General features: G+C 41.7%; 1 protein-coding gene across 12 annotated transcripts in view; it reads left to right on the top strand.

Annotated features, from left to right (window-relative positions):
• The window catches only part of plekha7a (pleckstrin homology domain containing, family A member 7a), a 262547-nt gene that overhangs the window by 129378 nt on the left and 108409 nt on the right, over positions 1-24760 (top strand). Inside the window, exon 1 of one of the 12 annotated variants that reach the window (XM_015963840.3) lies at positions 8250-8554. The exons of 10 other annotated variants lie outside the window; for them this stretch is intronic. In XM_015963840.3, coding sequence (XP_015819326.1) covers positions 8463-8554 — 92 coding nt within the window. In that variant the 5' untranslated portion in view covers positions 8250-8462. Of the gene's footprint in view, positions 1-8249; positions 8555-10039; positions 10132-24760 lie in introns of those variants that run through there. One more of the 12 variants, XM_054732800.2, reaches the window with a different exon arrangement.

Below are 24760 nucleotides of genomic sequence, written 5' to 3'. Positions count from 1 at the left end.
ATATTTTACCATTCTATGTAAACTGTTCTCAGAGGTCATGTTAATTATCAATGTGGGGTGTGTACCTAGGTCCCAGTGATTTCCAACATGTGTGAAACATGACCTAAATAACAGAACTAAACATTAGATATGGAATTGACTGAAAAATCCAGATGTGGTCTGACAAATCTGGGATTTTCCCAACGATTCTTGTGTAGGGATATTAGGATCGCAGGTTGGGCCTGACCTGATGATTTTCAAATGATCGGAATGGGGTGGAAATGATCAGACATGACCTTATGAAAACAATAAGTGTGGGACCCAATTAAAAAAATTAATCTAATTAAAAAGAGGCTTTGTAATTAATTAATCACATTTTAATCATTCAGGAAAATGTGCCCTCAAAGCAATTTTTAAATTAAAATTATGAGACAGACTCAAACATTATACATGGTTATTTATGTAAACTAAAGCATTTAATTAAAAAAAGCATTTTAATTATTCAAATGTCACTGTGTGATAGGAAACAAGACCCAGGTCATACTTATTAACAACATCGCCTATCACAGCTATGCTGATGACACCCAGATCTACCTAGCCCGATCACCTAGTGACTATCGTCCGCTGGACTCACTCTGTCAGTGTCTAGAGCAAGTAAACGACTGGATGCAGTCAAACTTCCTTCAGTTAAACAAAGACCCTTAAAACCCTTTAAAATGACTGGAGGGTGATGGGAAGTAGGGCTGAACGATTTTGATAAATAATCTAATTGCGATTTTTTCCCCTAAATATTGCAATTGCGATTTAAATAGTATTATTTTCTCAAGGCGCTTTTCTTGTGTATTTTTCTACTAATTCAAGCAAACATCTATGTATATTATAAACAATATGGTTCACTATATATTAATCATTCTTGTAAGGTAGATTTATGTTATGTTAAATACAAACCAAGCATGACTGAATATAAAGGACTTTTTTCTTTTTGTTTTTGTAAAATCACAGTTTTAAACTTACAAAAAACTTTGACTTGCAGTCTTGTATGCATTCACAATAACAAAGTACCTATGTATTTTGCTAAAAAGGTGCAAATAAGTAGTAAAACACAATTACTAAAGTGCAGATGACAACAGTAATGCAAACTCCCCCTGAGGCTTTACCACTTCAATATTTAACTTCCCATGTTTGTTGAAACATGATATGTAAACAATGGAGCTGTATTTTTTAAACAGTCAGAACTTGAGTGGTCAGTCTATAAATAAATAAATGAAGGTAAACTACACAATGTGCACTTTACCTTCATTAGTAATTTTTTATATGTGTACAACACATATAAAAAAATTACTGATTTCCAGTTATTAACTTAACTTACTGTAAAGTGCAGGATAATTTAGAAAAAAGTGCTTAAAGAGCTGGAGAATTTTTTTCCCCATTTTGGTAAATCAAAGTTTCAATTGTTCACGTTTCACCAGTTCTTAACTTCTTATTAAACCTAAAGAAGCAACACGTTTCTTGATAATATATGCACCTAGTAACAGCAGCACACAACAAACTAGAGTTCAAATTAGGCACATGACAGGATAGAAAGTCATCAATTTAGGATAAAAAAACACATTCTCCTTTTATTCATTCTCTTTTACATGCACACACACACGTCTGTTTCTGTGCACACATCCACTTACAAATCATAGATGATAACCAAATACTCATTTACGTACCAATAGCAAGATGTAATCGGTGCCCAAAGCATTGGAGTCTTGTCCATTCATTTAGCTGGGCTGCCATCACCATGTTCGATGCGTTGTCCATCGTTATGCAAACGAGGTTTTCTTCGAGTAGGTCTCAGCTCAGTAGGTCCCCTCTCTTAGGCCGGCTGCAAGGTTTTCTCCCGTGTGGTCATCCAGGAAGTATGATGCTTGAAGGCAACGAGCTCTGAGATTTGAGTCTTCATCGATGCAATGCACTGTCAGACTCTGGTAGGGCTCCACTGTGTGGCTGGACCACAGGTCAGTTGTAGTTGCAAAAAAGTCCACTGTTTTCAGCTCTGTTGCAACTTTCTGTTGGCATTTTTTGTATAGCTCAGGTATGGCTATCTGGCTAAAATGTGTGCGTGATGGCATCATGTATCACTTATCGATTGTGCTAATCAAAGACGTGAACCCAGGCTTGGTCACTATTTTGACGGGCATCATATCTTTAGCTATAAACTCCATTATAGCACCAGTTATGACTGTGTGCCGCTTCGAATGAAGTTCGTAAGGAGTGATGTTTTCAAATAGCTCAGTCAGCGATCCCCGTCGGCCAGAAGTTGCAGTTGAAGCACTTGTAGCTGGCATTTTAGCCATGCAGCTCTCATATATGGTCGTGTGGTGGTTTTTCAGGTGTTGGAAAAGGTTTGTAGTCTTACCTCGTGGGGTAGCAACGGTAGTAAGGCAGATTCTGCACAATATGTGACGTTGCACAGCATCTTCTTTTTTAAATCCAAAATAATTCCACACAATTGACGTACTACTCCTCTTTGGTATCAAACTTTGTGCACCACTACATTCTGTCGATCCTGACGCCGTTATTGAAGTTCTACTTTTTCTGCCTGGTTTGAGACGCTCACAAGTCATGTGACTTAGTTTCCTCTTCCTTTGTTGGTGTTTAATGGCGGTTGACAATCAAGCCTTGGGTGCATTACTGCCACCTGCTGGTAAGAAGTTAAAATTGCAGCCTTTGCGGTTTGAAAATCTCATTTTTTCGTATCGCAATTTATTGCATATGCAATTAATCGTTCAGCCCTAATGGGAAGAAAAAAGACCACGATGAGGAATTAATGATCTGACGAACAGGTGAGCAGACCTTCCTTACATGGGAAGTCCCACTGTTGCTTCAAGAAGGGGATAGCTGCAGACCCGCAGATTCACTCCTGCAGCAGCGAATCTGGTGTGATCTCCAGCATGAACACAACTTTCTTGTTCCTCGCTGCCCCTGATGCTCTTCAACATCCGCCCATTTAGCTCCCAATCAGCTGATGACCGCTTCACACCTCGCTGCTTAGTGATAGCAACGCACTGTCACGCAACCTCCCTCTCATCCGTCAACCTCCTCTAGGGAGGCACCGCAGAGCCGCTCAGACCATCCGAACACCATTACCCAACATCCCCAGCGCCAGTCTTCCGGTTCACGTCACCCGCCAAACCTATTTAAGGAAGTGCCGCTACTTTCATAAACTACTGTTCAGGGCAAAAATTATTCTGTCTGGTGCTTTCAGCGCTGCACAAATGTTACATAAATGTTAAAAATAAAGCTCACTTCGACTTTTGTAAAGTTTCCGGTGCCATCGGGCAGCAGCAAAGACGATCTCAGAAAAATATCCGTGAGACGGACTCTGTAGTTTTCAGGAAGGTTTTTTAATTAAAAAAATTTTTTTCTTTACAAGTTAATAAAAGAGGCTCACATGTTTCCTAAATCCTGCATCAGTCCAAGCAAGGCAATTTCTTTCCGTTTTTATTCCGTTTTAGTAGCCATTAGCACTGTGCATAAACTGTGATATTCGATGCTATCGATGATATGCGATGACAAAGGTTCCGTCTTGCTTGAAATGCAAGCTGTGATTAATTGCGTGAATTTTTTTAAAGACGTCATTTTTTTTCTAATTAATTAATCATAATTAACATGTTAAAGTCCCACCCCTAAAAAACAACTGACATTTTAAATTCATCCTGAGATAGAGATTTTCAAGTTCAATGACGAGGGCTTAGTTTTAATTACAACAAGTTCCTCCACATCAATATTTGTTGTTGCATGGACGATAACAACACAGTAACGTCATACAGTGGTGGGCAGGGAATCCAGTGGTTGCCGTATACGGCTTACTAGCTGTTAAAATCAAGATCTAAATGTTCTTTTCAACTCAATTATTTGTTGTAAATCATTAGAAGTAAATCGACCCGAGAAGGCACAAACCTTGCACAGGTGTTCTTGTTCTGATAAACCTGATAGGTGAATCTTTGTTCACATCTTTGTGCAAAAACAAACTTTATATTCTGCTGCCAAGACACAATGAACACTTTCTAGAGAATTAGCAGGCACAATCCCCAATACAAAGGCACTTTAATGTCTAAAGACAGGTATTGATAACAACATTGAAGTTATTTAAAGCCTGTAGGAGTTCTGGGATGACAAAAACTTTGGTCCAATTCACACACATCTGCTGGGGAGACATATATTTATTTTTTAACTGAATTTATGAAATGCAAACCTGAATATTTTTAACAACATCTTCTCTAAACAACGTCATACAGACTCAGCATGAACAAGCTGAGCCTCACAAAATCTCAGTTGGTGCTGAAATCCAGGCTTTCTTCCAGGTTTAATCTGCTGATCACCTGCAACCATCTCTTTCGTATTTTGCGGTCCTTTATGAATTAGAAGAAAGCTTTTTTTTTCAGGGCCCCAGTGGGCCGTATTGACCACACAGCAAGAGTGAACCATCTGTTAGGCTGAATCCTCCAAACCTGCACGTTTCTGGCCGCACAATCCTGTGATGCAATGTGAGAAACAACCTAAGGGTGGGCAATATAAACGATATAAGGTAGAAACGATATAAAATTGGGTAATGATAGAGTTTTGGGCTATATCGCAATACCGCGATATCGCGATAACACATGACGTCACTAAGATGTGCACCCTGCTGACATTGAGACAACAGAATGGCATTGACTGCAAGCATGGTGTCGCGATACGGGATGGTAGGACCCAAATGCAGCACCCAGGATGACACGCGTCAGAGATAATGAATAAGAAAAAATCCTTTATTTTTAAGGAGAACAAAAATAAGTCCAAAGGCTGGGAGCCAAAATCCAGATAACGATCTGGAAAACCAAAACTCTGAAGAACACGAGAAGACCAAAAACCCTAATAATCCACGATGAGAGACGAGACTGACAGAGTACAAACAATGGACCGACAAGACACTGAGACAAGACAGGGCTTAAACACACAGGGATGATGAGAGGGAGATGAGCAGCAGGTGTGTGGGGTGTGGGAGGAGGACCAGGTGAAGGCAATGACTAATCAGGGGAGAAACTAACTTGACCTAAGAATAAAACATAACTACAATTCAAAGGGAGGGGGGAGAAAAATAATAAACACTGATGGGAAAAAACATACTAAATCATGAAAGGCTGTAACTAAAGGAAATGACTTGAGAAACCTAGAGGGCTGGAGATCTAGGGGGAAATGGGGAAAACCAGAAGACACATGAGGAAGACGCAGACATGACACATGAGGGACACAGAAGGGAATCTAGAGAGGATGGAGAAACACCAGGAGGCACATGAAGGAAGGGGCAGACGCAGACCATGACAATGGAGTGGGCGGAGGAGGAGGCCTATATGCCTCAAGTGGCATATATTTGCCACATGAGGATATTTAAAAGCATGTCATTTTGACATATATAAACAGAGGAAAAAATATATCACAATATATATCGTTACCGCACATGCTTCAGATTATATCGCAATATACATTTGAGGTAGGGCTGCACAATATATCGAAAAATTATCGTCATCGCGATAACAGGACATGCGAGAGGCCCATCGCAAAACACGGCAAAAACAGCGATAAATGTTTGGTTCAAACATTTCCATCCGTGTCATACATCAACTTTTTGTAAACCATCTCTGTTTTTTACACGGAAGTATTATTTGACCAATCAAATGAAGCCCTTATGATATGCGGCCAATCAGATGGGTCCGTTCACGTAATACGCCCGCCCCCTACATAGACCCTTTTGGAAAGCAACACCCGAACAGAGTTAGCGGCGCCGTTCCCTTGTTCGTCATGCTGGCTCAGAGCAACAAACGCACTTTGTGCTGAGGTTTCTGGAATCAGCGCTGCTTTCAAACATGAACATGACTCCGCTCGGTGTCGTTAATCATTTTTACCGGGCTGACTCCGACACGTGCCGGTGAACCAACCCACCTTCATGTCGCTAGTGTTAGCCCCAGGCTCCGGTTAGCTTCCAGCTAAAAAGCTACAGCACTCTCCTCCCAGTCCCACCCTGAGCTGCTAAAGAGAGCCTGGAAAAGTTCCTCCACACATCAAAGTGATTTTTCATTTATGAGCTTTTATGACCTTGTTAATCAGGATAGTTGATTTGCTGCTGCACATAAACTGTCAGTAAGCTCTGCTAGCTGGTTTTCTACGAGGAGCTAGTTCAATTTGTTAGCTTGTTATCAGAATCATAGTTGCAGTTTCATCATCTGAGCTACTTTTTAAGATCTAGGTAAACTTGTTCAATTTGGGGTTAAAAACAAATGTTTTCACATATTTTCCATGTAGTTTTTTTGCCAGTTCCTCTTCTGAAAGGTAGACAATTGTTTTTCTCTTTCCCTCAGAAAATCTTATTATTCTCCTAGTTTGGCCCAGCACAGTTCACTTCCCAATTACAGCAACAGCCTTCTATCATAACCACATAAGTGGAGAAAATGCTCGGTAGCAATGAGAGAATTTGCTGTTGCATTTAAGTGATGTTAACTATTATTTAACATTTAAACTTATTTTCTGATTTTTTTTATTTATTCAAAAACCCTGGTAAGGGATGTTTTTCTGTATTTGGAGCATCAGAAAAAGTTTTCTGGTGGAGGTGATGTTTTAAAGTCACTGAGAAACTGCATGCATGCAGTTTGTTGTTTTGCTGCTAATTCAGTAGCAGGTGCAGCTGCATATGTTTGCAATAAAAATGTTATGTTGTAATGGAATTCTTGCATTAGCTTTTGTTTGCTTTGAACCCAGAGCAGACTTCACACGCCAGACGACATCAACACTGCATACTTTAGTATTTGTTCATTTATCGCAAGTAATATCGATATCGCAATACTAAGCACTGTTATTGAATATCGCAGGTTTTCCTAATATCGTGCAGCCCTAATTTGAGGCCATATCGCCCAGCCCTAAAAGAAACAATCAAGAAAGGTTCACGTTTGCTACAGGTGTCTCTACTGAGGTCTGCAGTGATTGTGACTGAATCTTAACCCCACCTGTAGTTTTCAGTATAACTTAGTTTGGTTTGATTGCTCTGACTCAAACTTTCACGCTGCTGTTACTCAGCAGTTCTACTGAGATTGTGTTTCCCAGCAGTAAACATAAAGTGATGACATTTTACTTTTATGACAACCACAGAAGCGGATAATTCCTGCTAAGTGTGTGCCTCATCAAGCATGAGATGACATGTAATCATCCAGTAAACATGGGTTACACCAACTGGATCTTTTATTTTCCACTTTGTTCAAACCATTAAAAGTTTTTTTTTTAGCTATAATTGAATTGACAGTCACTGAAACTCTGTGTATCCCCCTCATTTCATGAACCACCAAATGGGAATATTTTATTCTAGGAACAGGACTGGATTTTCGTCACCCAAATACTAAATACATTCTTCCCCTCAAGGTAAAACAGAACAAAAGGGTGCACGCTCAGTTCTCAAATAACACTGAATTCAGTCTCAAAGGGCATTTAAATAGAGTTAGAGTCAGTCCATCCCCCCCCCAAACACTCCTCCTCCCACCGGTGTGTATCCTGCCAGATGAGCGTGAGGCGGGAAAGGAATGCAGCTCTTCCTCATTTTCTGTCTTTCACTCCTGATAGATGCAGCCTCTCTCTGCCACATCCTGCCCGTCTCTCTTTCTCCTTTCCTCCCTGTGATTTTACCCGCTCGGTCATTCAGCTCTGTGCGCCGTGGCGGATGGAAGAGGCTGGAGAGCCAGTGAGAATCCTGCGATTCGGGGAATTAGCACTTGTGACAGCACCGGCTGCCTCAGAGGAAATGTAGAGCCAGTGGAGGGACTCCGACTGTGAGGTTTAGCCTGCGAGTGTCACGAGATGGATTTTTGGCACCTGTGAAGTGAGGAGATACGTGTGTGTGGGTGGCTAAAACTGCCCCTGGTCACCTTCAGAGACTCTGAGATAAACTGATGTTCATGAAATCCTCTGCTAATCTTGAAAACTGTCAGATGTAGATCTCCGTCTGTGCAGTCTGAATATGCGCTGTGCTCTCTGATGGTTTAGGATGCAGAAGAAAATCTCTGCAAATTTGACATCTGCTGTCCTGATTGCATCTGAGACACAAGGGAGGATGAGTAGCTGGAGGCAGGACAAAGAGGAGTAACCAGACATGTCAGACTTCACCTGGGGCACTCGTCTCGGACTGTGCTGAACAGTCACAGCTGTTGAGCAGAGGCAGGCGGCATTTCCAGGTGTCTTCGTCACGACTTACCTGACAAAATCTCAACCTGCTTTTTTGGAGTCCTCAGACTATTTCCCCACCTCATCTTCCTTCGTAATATCAGGCTTTGAACCCAGCAACCTCTTGTTCTCTCCCCATGGAGCCACTGTAAATGCGAGAGAAGCGAGGCTGAGTTGGGCGGCTCCAAGCTGCCTGAGTTGGATTCCACAGAACTAGAAATAGAAACATCCTCCATCCTGGTGAGCTGTCTTTTATGTGGAACAAGAAAAGCACCATGTGGAATCAGTCTGGGTACTGCAACCACGTCCCTCACCCTGGATATCCCTTCTACCACGCTCCCTGCAGGTATGCTAGCACAACTCCAGGATGTGTCTTCACCTGGAACACTTTAACTTTCTAAGTGTTCTTGAGTCTCATTTAGGTGCCACTGATATTCCTGAGAAAATCATTGCGTGTGTTTTTATTTTGTTTGTTTTTTCAGGAATTTAAAAGTAGTCTATTAGCTGAATAGACTTGTGTTTTATGATGAAGCAGAGGTAGATATTTCTATAAGAGGCTTGCTATCAAACTGGTTAGTCTGGAGTGTTTTAAGAAGACCAGAAACTGGTTTGACCTGAGTAGAATAATAGCAGCTAATGTGGGTTCGTTGGTCAATAGAGGAAGTAGGAGGCGTAGTTTCATGAACAGAGCTTACTCTCTCGCCATAGATCACCTCTAAGGCAACACATTTTTATAACTAGCTAATTTTTATCAAACAACAAAGTAATGATTACATGACCCCCCCCCCCCCCCCCCCCACGCAACCGGAATTACATCATTACAAATATCACGTGGATTCAGACGTGACCCACTCTCAAAATGAGCACCATCCATCCTGATTCCCCGAGGGGAGAGCAGACCTCGTCCCACACCTTTGTTTCTGTCGGGTTCGGTGACAGCCTCCAGCCTCTAAAGGCTGCAGCTCAGCACCCAGAATACTGATCCACCATTACTAGTTATTTATAAAAGCTGGTGTGCCTGAGCATCATGACCAGGGGCCAGAGGGATGTAACTGACGAGTGAGTCATACTTTAGACCACCAGGCAGGTCAGTGACCTGTGGGTTCTTTTAGAGATGAATGACAGGAATCCAGGAAATGGCCCCCCAGCCCTTGATCATACTAACCGTTGCTGTTTGCTCTGACTCACTCTGAACGTTTCACCTGTAGACTAATCACCTCGCGGACGCCACCGGGGTTTTGACATTTTGCTGGATAAAAGCATTCTGCGCTAGATAAAGGATAAACAAACCAAACACCCTGGAGGGGACACACTGACTTTGATGTATAATTGTTTACTGGTTATTTTCAGTAATTTAGATCTTTTCCAACTCCTAGTTTTGAATTTTAATGATCTTCGTGCATTTTTGATTCTCCACTGGATTCAACATTTAAGCAGCCTTTTACAGGAACATGTGGGACTCTTAACTTATTAACATGATGAATGACAGACATTTACTTTTCCTCTGGCACTCTGTAAGGGATCATTGTTTGGGCCACATGAACTAAAGTTAGTCAATATTGTCCTTTTGTCATACCAGTCAAATTATTGAGCTCCAGCATCTCTTTTTTAAAAGGATCCCCACTTCAAGCCTCTAAACCTTTCCTGCTTTTCACTCCTCTGATTTAATAATTCCCACTTAACTCAAGACTATTGTAGAACAGAAGCTTAAATAAAACTGAGGAAATGTTCTCTGATCCCTTGCTAGACTGCTCTAGTTAATGATTTCCCCACCTGTTAACAAGCTCCTCCCTCATTCCCTTGTCTAATCTAATGTGTTTACGTTCAAATAATAAGGTGTTCAGTCTCTGAAAGTCTCTAGCCAGACTTTGTGTTGTTTGGTCAACTAATCCATCATGAGTCAGTCAACCCTGGAGGCCTGAGGTGAGCTTGAGAGGTTAATGAGGACCTGTGTGTGTTTGTCTCAGAGTGATGATGGTGTTGGAGCTTTATGTGTTCTCGGAGCTGACGTGTGCTCGTCTTTGATGGAAGGAGTCATTTAGGAAAGATCAGGAATTTAACAGAGGGATGTTGCATTAGAGCTAAGTGAGTTTGATGGTATTTGTCAGGAGAACGTGTTCTGCTGAGCTCACAGAAGATATTTATTGGAAATGACTTAGAAGATATATTAGACAGGGTGTGACACGGACAAAGGTCATGACACAGATTCTCAATTACAGCTCCGTGTGTGTCGGCATACCAAGAAGCAACAGCTTCACACTCGTCTGCTTATAAGGACTTTAACGTTTATGTGTGTGTGTGTGTGTGTGTGTGTGTGTGTGTGTGTGTGTGTGTGTGTGTGTGTGTGTGTGTGTGTGTGTTAGCAGCTTCACAGCGACTCAGAGATGTAAATGGATTTGGGCTGGCGGCCCAGCGGGAGGTGAACGGAACAGATTGAAAGCTTTCACCTCGGTCCCATACACCAGCACGCTGACACTCCTTTTATACCTTTCTGCACATTTAAATAATCTCCAACTCTCACTAGCTCATTCTGTTTTAGCTTCAAATGTTCAACTCTTTCTACTATTAAGACGATAAAGAGTGCGATTGTCTTCAGGCCTCTTCCTGTGGGATGAATAATGTGCATCATAGATGAAACTCAGCAGGAAGACGGTTTAACACGGCTGTGCTATCGCTGTTGGTCTAGAAAAATACATTAGCATTAACTGAATCCCTGTTATTGAAGGAACCAAGACAAGTTTCCCATGTTCATTTGGAAGAGATTGATGGATATAGAATGTGAAATGGCATAAAAGGTTTAAAGGTGTGCAACAAACCCAACTGACTCAATAAAGAAATACTCCTATACAATATTAAGGTCTTACGTTCTATAAGGGAATGCATATCTCCTGTCACTTTCTTTAAAAGGTGTTCAAGATGTCCTTCACTGTGATGATTTATCTCCAGAAATAACACAGGCCTGAAAGAGTTCTGCTGTGGTGGAGTTACTAATGCTAATGCAGGGTTTCTCCCAGTGTGTTACACGCCTAGCGATCTGCCAGGCCAAGCCCCTCCCCCCGCTGTTATGGATGAGGAACGGTAACGTAACAATCCGAGTGCAAACACCATGAGTCCATGAGTGTTAAGTGACAGTGTGATGTAGATAATTCAGGCTTTTCTAATCCTAGAGTTTCACTGTCTAATTTCCATCAGAAGCTAAGGCAGGAGATCGGTGTAGGAGACTATTTTCATGTTCAGCCTGCATGAAAAACTCAGAGTGATTGATCGTTTTCAAATATAATAGTTTAAATTGGTTTCTCAGTGAAGGACCTCTTTAAGAAATTATGGAGTTGTGGCAATATTACTATTACGCACAATATTAGAAGATCTCATGCCATTCTTTACCACTCACATACATTTGGGATTACTCAGCTGCTAACAATGGATTTTAGTTTAATATCAGTAAAACTGGCTTAGGGCCGTGATGTTCTTGCTTTTTAACAACGCAAATATGTGTTTACTTGCGTTAATTTGAAGCGTTGTTTTTGCGTGACCCCCGAAATTAATGCAATGCAGCAACAACACGATGCATCTGAAAACTGCAGCGTACGAGTAACCAGTAGGTGGAGTTGACAAAACGAGCGAGACAACACTCACAATAGTAACTCCGTCTCTGGTTTGAGGTCTGTCACACCATCTAAGATACCGCTGCTGTCTTTTTTTCTGTAGTGATCTCAGCATTAACCAGTAGTGAGCTCTTTTATTGATGTTTATTTTGGTTGTACCCATAAACCCGGCTCTCTGTCAGGTCTGAGTTATCTAGTGTGCCCTCTATTGGAACACTCCAGTACTACATGCAGTGCAGTGCCGTGTAGCAGCAAGTCTGCGAGGTTAACACAAGCCCCCATAATTCGGGTCTGGAAATGAAGCAAAACAGGAAGTACCAAAAATTGCAGTTCCACCCTCATCCGCTGGGGGCTAGTGTCAGAAGCGAGCAAATCCTCATTGACTCCCATGTTAAAAATACCAATTTCACAGCAGAAATAAACATGTTTACAGCCTGGTACCAAAACATGTTTTTGGTTTAAATGATCTAGTTTACACTTATGACAACACTGAGGGGGTGAATTTTTTTTTCACTCTTCTGTTTAAGTGTATTAAAAGCCTAAAATTCTGTATAATTAATGAGCATCAGACCCACGTGACCACAGAGCTAGCTCCGTGAAAGGCCTCAGTAGAGCCTCGGCCTCGCCTGAAAACTGTTATGCCATTTTCAGTCTCTCATCTTAAACCATTAGTTGTAGCGTTTGTGTATTCTTTTTTGGATATTATTTGTGCAATTGTTGGACAAAATGACTTGCTGTGACATTAATTGCACTAATAAAGCATCCAAGGAGTCTCCACTTCATTTTTTTCGGTAAGTAAAATTATATTTATGTATTTTAGGTCACTGCCGCTCTTGCACTGAACTTAGATTTTAGCGTGTGCTGTTTAACCGTTAAATTTAAATGTAATAGGGTAAAGCCCAGTGCATTTAAGATAATGCTGCATTTTTGAAAATGGGCTGAAATATAACATGTTGGTGGAGCTGGGTTCCAACTATCGGTATGGACTCCCTCCCTTCAGCCGCAGCTCAGCGCATCTGTGATCACAGCGGCACCTGTCTGCCACGCGGCTGCTGGCTTGTGGAGCTCTCGGATGGAAACCAATGTTTTCCACCCGGTTCTCCCCTGCGGCAGCTCTGCACATCTCAGATCGCAGCAACGCCTGTCTGCTGCGAGGGCTGCCGGCTTGTGAAGGTCTCGGAGACCTCTGTGTTCCACCCGGTTTTACCCAGCGGTCAGCCCAGCATATCTCTGACTCAGAAGCTCTGGTGTTGTGCACAGTTAACTCCGGCTGTAGCTAGGTAGCTACCCCCTTTAGCTTAACTCCCACCTTAGCTTTGGGTTAGCTTGTAGCTACACCGCTTCAGTTCGACGGGTGTCGTCATTTGTTCCCAGCCTTAGAGCGCCACCCTCAGCTCCACCGCTTTTCCCTTTTTTGGAATTGTCTGGGCTTGATGGAACCTGTGACACGGTCAAAATAACGGTGGTGGCCACCTCCCATTTTGGCACAAAAACTTAGAATTGGAGCCTATGGACATGAATTGTCCAGTATATATGTTGATGGGTTAACAGCAAGTATATTCCAGGCCTTAGAGACATTGTTTGGGTTGTCTAAGGCCAATTAGCTCTAGCTGATTTACTCCAAATGTTTAATCAGTTGTAGGTGTTCATCCAAAGATTACTTTCTGATAGTTTAACATTACAGTAGGACTGAAACGATTCCTCGAGTACATTGAATAGTTCGAGTACAAAAATCCTCGAGTCAAATTCTCTGCCTCGAGGCTTCGTTTAATTCATGTTTAATTAATTCATGGCTTTGCCATCGCCCGGGGTCATGTTTCACCCAGACCGAAATAAGTGACGCACATACACACCGCACTGAATACACACGCGAGTAGCGAATGTAACTGAACTTTCTCTTAAACCATGGCGGACAACGTGGACCCCGGTGGAGTGCGAAAAAAACAGGAAACGTCAAAGATGTGGGACCATTTTTCACGTCGTAAGGCGGAAAACGCAGTCCAGTGTAAATACTGTAGAATGGATTTAGCCTACCACAACACCACATCCTCGACACTGCAGCACCTGACCAGGAAACATCCACTTGTAAATGTCACTTCTGCAAGCGGACTCGGAGCCTCTACAAGATAATGCATTTTAGCCTGTATTTCTATATATTCTGCAGACACTGTGCGACTTTTTCATTTGTAGCACTTGGTTTCAGCTCACACCGTACATCTGCTAGCAACACGTCGGACTTGAAATGTGCTAAAAATAGTTTTTACAACACGTCAGACTTTTTACTGTGTTGTTATTGATGTCCGTTGTCCCTCAGGATTGCTGCAGGAGGACACAAGTATTTATGAGAGTGGTGGAGGAAAACTAAATAAAGTAAATAAATGTTGTGTGATCAGTATAATTTGACATAATCAATGTCAAGTTATACAATCCTTGTTAGTGTGAGAAAAAAAAGTGTAGAAATTAAAACAGACGTGTGCTATTAGGGAAACAGCTGGTGAGCCATGTTTGCGCATGCGCCGTGAGCGGTTCTGGTGCTGTTTGAGCCGCAGCCGCTCGTACTTGTTTACTGTGAAGTAGAGTTGAAGTGCTGAAGTTTTGAAAACTAATTTTGAATAAATCTTGAAGAATAACTGGCAACTGCTTGCTCATTTCAAGAGGTCTTTCATATTTTATAACATGCTATTTGCTATAATGGTTTATAAACACAAACGAGTAATTTATTAGAGTACTCGATTAATCGATAAAAGATTCAATAGAGTACTCGATTACAAAAATATTCGATAGCTGCAGCCCTACTATAGCCCCGCTATAGAAATAATACTTTCTTCTTCTTCTTCTTCTTCTTCTTCTTCTTCTTCTTCTTCTTCTTCTTCTTCTACATTACAGGCAAATAAACAGTCTGAAGCAGACTGTACTACCCCCCTACCAAAAGCTAAGAGGCAGGTAACAACGACAACGCGTGAAACCAATTCTGAAAATGAGCCAGTTTGAAGTTGGAACCATAAGGCTGTTACACAGAACTGAAAGTGGTTGAGTACCAAAGACCAGAATGTTATTTTTAAGAAATAAAGTGATATACTGAGTTAGTTTAAATGTTGGTGCGGTTCATTCAGCTGCTCATTAATTCTTATGTTTTAATTGAGAGTGAAACAGCTCTGCTTCTTCCTTTTGTTTGCAGACAGGAAGTCTCAGATGCTTCGATTAAATCTAAACTTGATTAAATGTGTTTATTCATCCCAGAATAAGCTGAGTCTGGAGCGTGTGCTGTGTAAAGGATGACTCTGCTGAGTGATCTTCCTGTCGAGGGAATCTCCAGGACGATCTGTCCTCTCCTCCAGAGGCTGATGTGCTGCTCTGAGACTGGATGTTTGATGTAAAAGACACTTTGACAGAATGAATTCAGGACCAGTCTGTCAGTGAAGACACTCTAGTGTCAGGACGTGTTGGGCTGTCACAGCAGCTGTCTCAAACTGGGCAGGGCTAAAGAGGGAGCTGTCACTGGTCATGGTGTATTGGATGAATTTTCTATATTTTTGTGGCAGTGCTGATGTGGTTAAAGAAATGTGGGTTAACTGGTTGGCTGGTTATGATAACTATCTCGTAACAGAGTTAGAAATCCTAGGAAGTCAGTCTTGACCTCACATCACAATGAAAACCTTGTTTCTTGTGAGTTTATTTATGAACATCTAAATATTAGTAATACTATTAATCACAATTTTTCTCCAGAAACAGGAGTTTTACCAGATTTATGAAGGAAAAAGTTATTTAACTTTTCTGCAGTGTAATAATAAAACTGTCTTAGTAAACATATTCACACATGGAACGTATCAATGTGAATAAACTGTATGGCAGTAGCGCTTCTGTACTTTCATTCTGTAAAAGTAGCTCACGGTTTTAAAAGGTTGGAGACCCCTGCTTTGAACAATTTACCAATAAAGGAGCTAATCCTTCTCATGACATTGATCTGCTGATCTCAGTCTTACCAGCAGTCCAAAAGCTCACCAAGTAACAGCAAAATGTCAGGACTAATTTTTTTTAACTTTCTTTGTTTATCTACTCAGCAAAAGCAGCTTTTATTTTTTTATGTCCTTTAGTTTTATTAATTATTTTCTGCTAAGTATTTTTGTCACCATTTGCTTTCCATACATGATTGGCGGCCATTATGCATGGTTTCACGAGTGCCTTTTTGTCCCCATTGGCATCAGTGCGTGCGCTCAAGACACATGTTTTGGTGGCCATTAAGTGCATTTGAACGTGCGCTTTTTGTCACCTTTGGCTTGCCACAGTACACACGTACACATACACTCACACACACTCAGACACACACAGAGTTACTAGCTGCAGGCGGTCATAGTGCTATTGGGGTAAACCAGCCAATCAGCACTCGGGTATTAAATATCCATGTCCTTGATGAGTAGGCGGAGCAAACCAGGCTACTGAATATTGGCCAGTCTTTTGGCCCAGTTCCTGGGGCATTGTGAGCCCCAGCAATGTTTCATAATCTATACATAGGCTCATGAACTGTTCCCTCTTGCAAGAAAATGAAATCTATGTAATTGATTTATATTCTATTATAGCAGGTGTGATGTTCCAGCCAACAAGTTAATTTCACATTCATTAAAAGGGCCTTGTATCAAAAGGCATCTCTATCCTTATAGTTGGTATAGTTCTAACCAGCATTTTACCATCTACGCAGAAACGGTTGATATTATATAATATGACTTTACATAGTTTTTGGACATTTGTCATTATCTGTAATTCACATTCATCTAAAGAGGGTCTTGAGGAAACACAAGCCCATACATGCATTCTTTGGATGGATGTGTAGGATTCTGCAGCCAGGCTGCTTCGTTCTCCATCTGTTTGCCTCTGACAGCCACTGAGCTTGCCAATCCATCCAAGTGTCACATTACGCCCCAGCTGGCCCGGTCCGTGTGGGCACCAGAACTCTAATCCCAGCCTAATCTGAGACAGCTTTGTTTGTCATCAATGAATCCTCTGTACATGCATGTGGAGGCAGCAAAGTACTAGTAGGTTACATGGTGTACTTGTCTATTTAGTAAGACTATAAAAACATTCATATACATTTCCTCTTTTGCTCAATACACAGTTTGTGTCATGGTGTATGAGGCCAAGTAAGCTTGAAAAATAGAAAAATATTGAACTTTTTAATGGAGGTGGGTGGCGATTTTTATTTTTGCTGCTGTGAAGTGCATTCAGTTCACATCAAAGTAGGTCAAATCAGAGCTAATAAACATCCTAAACATTCAAGGTTCTCTGCAATTTTGATGCTTCTGAAATATGAATAAATTGCAAATGTTTAGAGAAATATTTAGTTAGAATAGGAGCTTTGTATGTGTGACTGTGTGAAGCATGCTCGGCATGCTAGTAAGGCATACATTTACAGAAACACGGAAAAGTAGGACAAACAGGACATCCCCAGCAGATTTCCATTGCATGCATCTTCCCATTTTGGCAACTTGAGAAGAAAGTCTTCTACAGTCTCAGTGGACATGGTGGGGTGGGGTGGGGTGTGTGTGGACTGCAGCTGACTCTCCTGAGTGTTTCCTGAGTACACTAGATATCTTTGTTCACCTCCTGATGGACTGAAATAGCCTTTATATACCTGTGTTTTGACACAAATTTCCATAGTTTTAATATTTCAGCAGTTTTGTTCCTAAAATAGATTCTAGCTCTTTTATGGAGTAAATTTAAAACAAGGAGCGCGTGTGCAACTTGAGGAGAAACATTGTCTTTTGTGCAGGAAGTTTTGCTCAAGGAAAGTTTTTTAGTGTTTCATACTCCATGGATGAGAATAAAGTGATGTGATTTATTAATGTTTTCCTTATTTTACAGTCAAATTATTTTTGTGTATATATCACTTTATTGGGTACGCCTTGCTAGTACCAGGTTGGACCCTACGTTTGGTGAGCCTGTGTGAGTTGTAGCCTCAGTTTTCAAAAAATTACCATGCATGCTTATTGTTTGCTTATCTTTTTACAAATCCTGCCCATACTGAACTGAACTTTAACGCCTTGGTTTGGATAACAACAGCAACAGTGACACATTGTGATGGTGATGTTTTATCTCCACAAGTAACACAAGCCTGGAGGAGTTCTGCCAAGTTGCGGTGTTGCTAACAGTTAGCTTCTTCTAGTCAAGACTCTTTCTGTTGTTTCTTGGATGCTAGACCAACAACGGCCTTGCCCGTCGTGGGTAAAGAAGGATGAGTCCATAAATGTTAAGTGACAGTGTGACGTAGACCTGTCAGGCTTTTGAAGTTGGTACTAAGAGAGGGGTAGCCCATTAATGATGTCTGTTAGAGTTGTGCTGCAGTGGTAAGAATGGAGTTACTGCTTAAGATGGGCCTTCCTGAATCCTGTGAAGTGTTTTGTATGTTAATACAGAACAGGCTTTCTGCTCTTTAGACTGCAGGCTGTCAGTCTCCTTGCGGACTTCATCCTTTCTCTTTCAGATCAATTTAATCTTTATCTACAGAATGTCTCTAGCCTAGAGAAGTTTAGCGACGTATCTAAAACCAGAGATATCCTCACATTGGCATTGCCGTAGCAACAAAATATCCCAAAGCATTTCCTCAAGGACTTGGGATTGGAGGGTTTGTGTCTGCCTTGTGGCATCACCATTGGCAACAGAGGTGGGCGCCGCGGCGTCTGCTGTGCTTGATTGGTAGAGATGGACATGCCTATTTCACTCGCTACCATTCCTTTACCCCTCGCTCATAAAATGTGACCACAATCAAGACAGAATGGCTCACTGGGGATCAAGACTCTCAGTCCTGTGACTTCATGGAGCAGAGCCTCTTTATAACTCGTCCATCCTGAGAGACAGCCATTACAAAGCTGAAATCTAGAGATGCAGTGTAGCAGCAGTTTGTCCAAAACAATCTGTAGTTTCTGAGTAACTGGGTTTGTATCTGCTGACTGCTTATGAGATTAGGGGATCTATAAATAGCCCTCTACATGTTCTTTTGAGAGACATGAAGGTTGGTTCTCACAGAATAAATGGAAATATGATCTTATCAAAGTGGACGGTAACAACAGGGGGTTCTGATACTTTTCCGTTTTCTGACATGTAAAACTGAGTCCTTTTGAGACTTTTTCATTTTGATATAATTTGTTTTAAAAGTCAGTTTTAGGAACATGCAGCAAATATTTAGCTTTCTAGGCCAACTCTTTACGCAGTTTTACCTCATTTATCATTACGGGTTGCCGCCGCCTTAAAAAGCTTCAATCTCTTAGCCCTCACCACATTCTGCTGCTGCTGCTTCTGGTGTTTACTCTTGAAAATAGACAGAAGGTAGATAACTGTAATGCTGAGAGCTGATCTGCCCTAAAAACCATACACCTGTTAATGAGCTCTAGTTACTATGAGCTGCTTTATGTGGCCCTACGAGGCATGCTCTTCGTTTTATGTACACAGCAGCAATGACACATTTTTATTCTGCCTTCCTTCTTGATGTTGACCCGTCTACTCACCCAGCCACTGTTGAAGACAAGCCAGTCGACAGGATGCCTGATTATTATGCTAATGATTCTACCTTTGACTCATTTTGTGTTCTATATGCGTTTCCTCTTTTCTTTTATAATCCACCTATTATTCATAGATCAAAAACAATTAGAAGATGTTTGATCCCCCCAGCTTCCCCAAACTCCTCCCCTCTTATGTCTGCAGTAGCCCGTCCCCAAAATCCCTGAGATTTATTCCACTGCCATTTCTATTCCTGCTAATGCAAAAATATTTTCATTATTTCTTCAATGAGACATTTACTAGGCACCCTGCTCCTCAGCCTGGTGAAGAGCCGCTGTAATTACAGTCAGTCAGGCGTTCAGGCGGGGAGGGGCAGAACGCCACAGCTAATGTGAATGTGGACAAGTGCTGAACAAAGAGTGATCTGATTCACACGCATCTATCACGAACTGCTCCTGCAAGTGGTCTGAGTGATTACAAAAGATTTACACTCAAAGTAAGATAAATGCAGAATTCAGGCAGCATGAGTAGGAACATGATTGTTTTTACAGATACATGTTTTATTCACTGTACAGCCTTTCTTTCTTTTTTCTTCTTGTGAAACTACTTTGCTGTTAAACCTAAATTTCTCCTCTGAGGGAAAATAATGGCTTTTTTTATTCAAGGGGTCTCCAACCTCTGAACGCAACGTTTTCAGTTAAAAGAAGAGCTTCACATTCTTAGTAACATTTATTTATATGGCCAGTTTCTAAAAAGAGTAAGTGAAAAAGTCTTTAACTCCATGTCCCTCCACAAAAGCTAGCAGCCGACTCAGCACAACCTTCTCCAAAACCGTAGAAAAGGAAAGGCAACTTTAAAGCAGGTCTAAAGCTAGCTGGATTCAGCCCAGCGTCTTCAACAATGGCTGCATGTTTAAAATATCTTGACCTCAAAGTGCTACACTGAACAAAAATATAAACACAGCACTTTTGTTTTTGCTCCCATTTTTATGAGCTGAACTCAAACATCTGAAAACTTGTCTGCATACACAAAAGACCCATGACTCTCAAATATTGTTCTGAAATCTGTCTACATTTATTTGTTGATGTATTTATTGAGAACCTCACTAGCTCCCACCATAGTGTGGAGCTATTCTTCCTGAGGTCTCTTCTATTTGGTGTGGGCAGTCTAATTATGGGCCATTCCCATCTGTACCGGGTCGGCCCGAGCCGGGTAGCCCCAGTCGGCCCCAGCCTGGCCCGGTTGATTCCACACATCCTTGCCTTAAGCCCATGTGGGCTGATTCTACCCACCAATCAGAGGCTTGCTCTAATGGAAGGTGTGAATTTGCTGTCAGCAGTGGGTGTGTTGGCCCTGGTCGGCCTGAAGCAGACCCCCTCGAGAAGAGGGCTGAGAATGAGCCTTGGTTGGCCTGGAAAAATACCAGGCCACCCAGATATGTAAACAACCTACGCTACCCGGCCCGGGCCGACCCGGTACAGATGGGAATGGCCCATAGGAGAGCTGTTTTGGTGGTAGCGGTCTCTCCTCCGTGCTGGTCTGTTTGCTGCTGGGTGTTTTTGGTTTATTTAAACTTGGTAACTTGAACTTAACGTTGGTAAAGCTACTGTTAGCATTTTCGCTAACAGCTTCTTGCGTTTGGTTAAGCTGTTACGTTTTGGTTGAGAGTTAATCTTTTTTGTGGTGTCGATCTCCCTTTTATTACATTTAGAGTGTTGTGGGTTTTCGGTTTAGTTTAAAATATCACCTTGAGTTTGGTTTAACCACCCAGTTTAGAGTTTGGACCTTTGGAGATCCTTATTTTGGTCCAGAACCCTGTAATCTTTACCCAGTGGGACATCCCTAGTTATTTGTACTTTGTTTTAATTCCCCACAAGCAGAATTAGTTTTATTATTGCCAACGTGTGGATGGAAAGATTTATGTTTTTTTGTAGTTGTAAATAAACCTGATCATCATTTTAACTTTTAGGTCCCGTGTTATTGTCCCTTCCTTTTTGTACACGAGCCTACCTTCCCAGGAAGGGTCGTAACACCACTCGCCTCAGCACATAGGTGATCAAAACAAAGCAGCATGGAGACACTCCGTCTCCAACCACCTCTCAAGCAGCAGCCTGCACTCCCAAGTTCTACACGTCACCAGAACATAACCAACCGCATCACAATAAAAGCAGTGTTATACAAAATGGAAGGCCTGTGGTGTTTATTCTCTTACAATAACAATTACTGTAATCAATTTTTTTGAGGAATTTATTTGAGATTTTTTGGTTTTTATTAACTGCAATAGAAAAATAATCATTAGATTTATCATCTAAATAGTCATTAGAATAGTCCACTATTCAATGAAATAATCTTCAGAATAAGCATTTTAAATATAATCGTTTACCCCCAGCCCTAGCTAGTATACTAAATTGTACAGTTACATAAAGTAGGTGCGTTATGCTACAAATTATAGCAGAAGAGGAGCCAATGTGCCAGTTTGTTGAAAATGGAAAACTGAACCCTAGGGAACAAGCATTGCACGTTCCTGTATCAGGGGCAAGAGGTTTGGACCTTTGGATTGAGTATATTCAAAAAGTAACTTGGCTCAGGAGCTTTTTTAGAAACTCATGTTCTCCCTTTAAAGGTACACTGTCACGATCTGCCCCTGCCCGCCTGACTGTGTTCCTCTCCTGCCATGATTGCCCTTATTGTTCTCACCTGTCCCTCGTTTACCTGCCCATGTTTCCCTAATTAGCCCTCTGTATTTAAACCACCTGTTTTGCCCCTGTCCTTTGTCAGTTCATTGTCGTTGTTTGTTGGTGTTCCTGTTCATCCCATCCTGCCATTAAACCATTTTTACTTTTACCGAAGCCTGCATTTTTCCTCCTGTTCAGCTCATCCACACATGGTCCGCCGTCTCCACCTCCTACACCGTGACATACACTTGCCAGTTTTGGCTTGTTTTTAGCACCCCCTAGGGTCTGTTTAGTAGAACCAAAAGCAAACATATCTCCTCTATGCGTTTGTCTTTTTAACACCTTAATCTAATAGCTGAAATGTCTCGTCAGCCTTTATTAGTGTCTACAGGAATGATTAATTTCTAAATTAAACTAATCAGCTGTGATGTTCTGGCCACAGGGAGCGGTTTGGGTCTGAGTGATCTTTCATTAACCCTGTAAAGTGTCATTTTAGCACATACTGGCTCAAGAAAATGATTTTAAAAAAATGAAAAAGTTGCGTAATATCCCTTTAAAGGGGACCTATTATGCTAATCTTGCTTTAGCCATCTTTTTGTGCTGCCATATGGGTCTCCTGACTATAAGCTCTCCAAATAAGAAAAAAATAAAAAAAAACTGTCCATCCATTTTATGTCATCAGTGGGTTTAAATGATACTGTAAATGTCCGTGGTTGGTTAGGTTATTCAAAATGAGCCGTTTCAAAAAGTCCCCATTTGTGTCTTATCTAATCTACTTGTAATGTTTATACTGTAAAAAATAGAAATTAAACCTAGAAAAACCGCTGTTCAATGAGGACAAAGTATGATTTAATTTTGACCTTGTTCATTTTCTATCCACATTTCAGGATGTTGGCGTTTTTTTTAATCTGATCTGAATTCATTGAGCAGCTGGGTGAAACGTGTTAATAATGGTGTTGGCTGTATTCTAAGAAGTCAAATGTTACATATCATCCTGAATGAAACATAAATGTCTGCACTACATTCTGTCATGGTAGCATCCAACAGTTGTTTTCTCTAAATGTCAGCCTGTTCCTGGGCGCTCAATTAAAAATTCTGAATTTTACCAGTTGATGTGAGTCGTCCTTTGGGAACCATAAATGTCTGTAAATATCAATGTATGCAACATTTGCAGACATTTTTATGTCTGGAATAAAGTGGTTAGTTGAGTGTCTGATGCCCTCCATCCCCCACCCCTCTAAAGTGGAATAAAGCTTAGACGTGTCCAAAGGAGATAGCTGCTGCAGCTGGAATGAAAGATAGACCACCAAGTCACTGGAGAGCATAATAAAGACCACATCTGTTCAACCATACAGAGTGTGTATGTGTGAGCATGAGGGAGGGAGTGTGTGAGTGTGTTTGTGTATGACTGTATATGTCAGGTAGGGCCTTTGACTCCTCCCTTCTCCTGGGACTTCTTTTGATGATATAGATCTTCGTCTCCCCTCTCCCTGCCACACCTGGTGTGGAGTGCGGTGCCTTGGTCTGCCTGGGTCGTGGCTCCCGGGTCAGGGAGTTTAAGATTTTTGGCGTCTGCTTGATCAATCCCGGTGGCTGCCTGGTGGGGTCTGGGTCCCTGGGCTCTGCTGGGTCCCCGGTGGGGGTGGTCGCCCCTGGGTCCCAGGTCATTGGGTCCCGGACTCGGCCGGCTGGGGGTGGGAGGCTGCGGGCAGGCCTGTGGGCTTGCCGCCGATATCTCCCGGGACTCTGCCGGCTGCTGGTTGTGGCCCCCCGGGGCGATCCTCTGCGCCTCTCGAGGGGGGCGGGGCTTTTCTGGTCGCAGTCTCCCTGGGGTCCCTGTGTTCTGGGGCAGCTCCTGGATCTCTGGGACTTGGAGCTCCCTCCGTCTCCTACACATCTTTAGGGGGCAGATCTGTGGCCCCTCACACTCTGTTGGACGCTCCTATAGAGAAACCTTACATAAACAAGCGCGTGTACAGGTACACACACAGGTGCTCACATGGTGCTCTCATAAGTATGGACTTGGGCACGTTCAACACAGGTCTTAAGGCAGTGGTTGGTACTTAATGCACTGTGATTTATTATCGTGTGAATGTTCAGTTAAACAATGTTGATTTTATATTTCTGAATCAAGTTGACGCAGTGATAGCTTGACCTTCTTGTATTGTTGTTGTGTCCCATTTTTTGTTTGTTTTTTGTTTTTGCTTTTTTGTTTTTTTCTTCTCTCTTTCTGCAGGTCTAGAAGCAGACTCTTGTTCATTATTGTTTATTTTTGTGCCCCCCCCCCCCCCCCCCCCCCACACACACACACACCTTTTGTCTCTTCCTTTCTCTTTCACCTCTGACTCCATGTCTGGTCGGAATTACAAAGCATTCAAAAACAATAACAATAAAGTTTTAAGTATCAGCCATGACAGTAAAAGCAGAAGCTTTGATGCTCCACCTGACAGTAAATCTGTAAGGCTTGTTACCAGCATTCAGACATCAATTCTGTTTGCTTCACAGCCAGACAGGACACGGGAAAGAAAATAGAATAAAATAAAAAAAAGAAAAGATGATGATTAAATGCAGTTCATGAAGTAAATCAGTTGTTATAAATGCAGACTTAAGTGACAATAAATTTGAGTCAGACGTAAGCATATGTCTGGAACACCAGAGCTGTAATAATAAAGGAACAAAATGGCAAACAGGGCAGCGCTGATGCACCAATATTTATGTAAGCAGACGCGCTCTACTTCACTTGACCATGTGCTGAAAATTAAATAGGCTTGTTAACATTTTTCA

The sequence above is a fragment of the Nothobranchius furzeri genome, chromosome 4 (assembly GCF_043380555.1).
Source record: "Nothobranchius furzeri strain GRZ-AD chromosome 4, NfurGRZ-RIMD1, whole genome shotgun sequence".
Taxonomy (NCBI): Eukaryota; Metazoa; Chordata; class Actinopteri; order Cyprinodontiformes; family Nothobranchiidae; genus Nothobranchius; species Nothobranchius furzeri.
The sequence above is the reverse complement of the archived record's forward strand: the minus strand, read 5'-3'. Positions and strand labels throughout refer to the sequence as shown.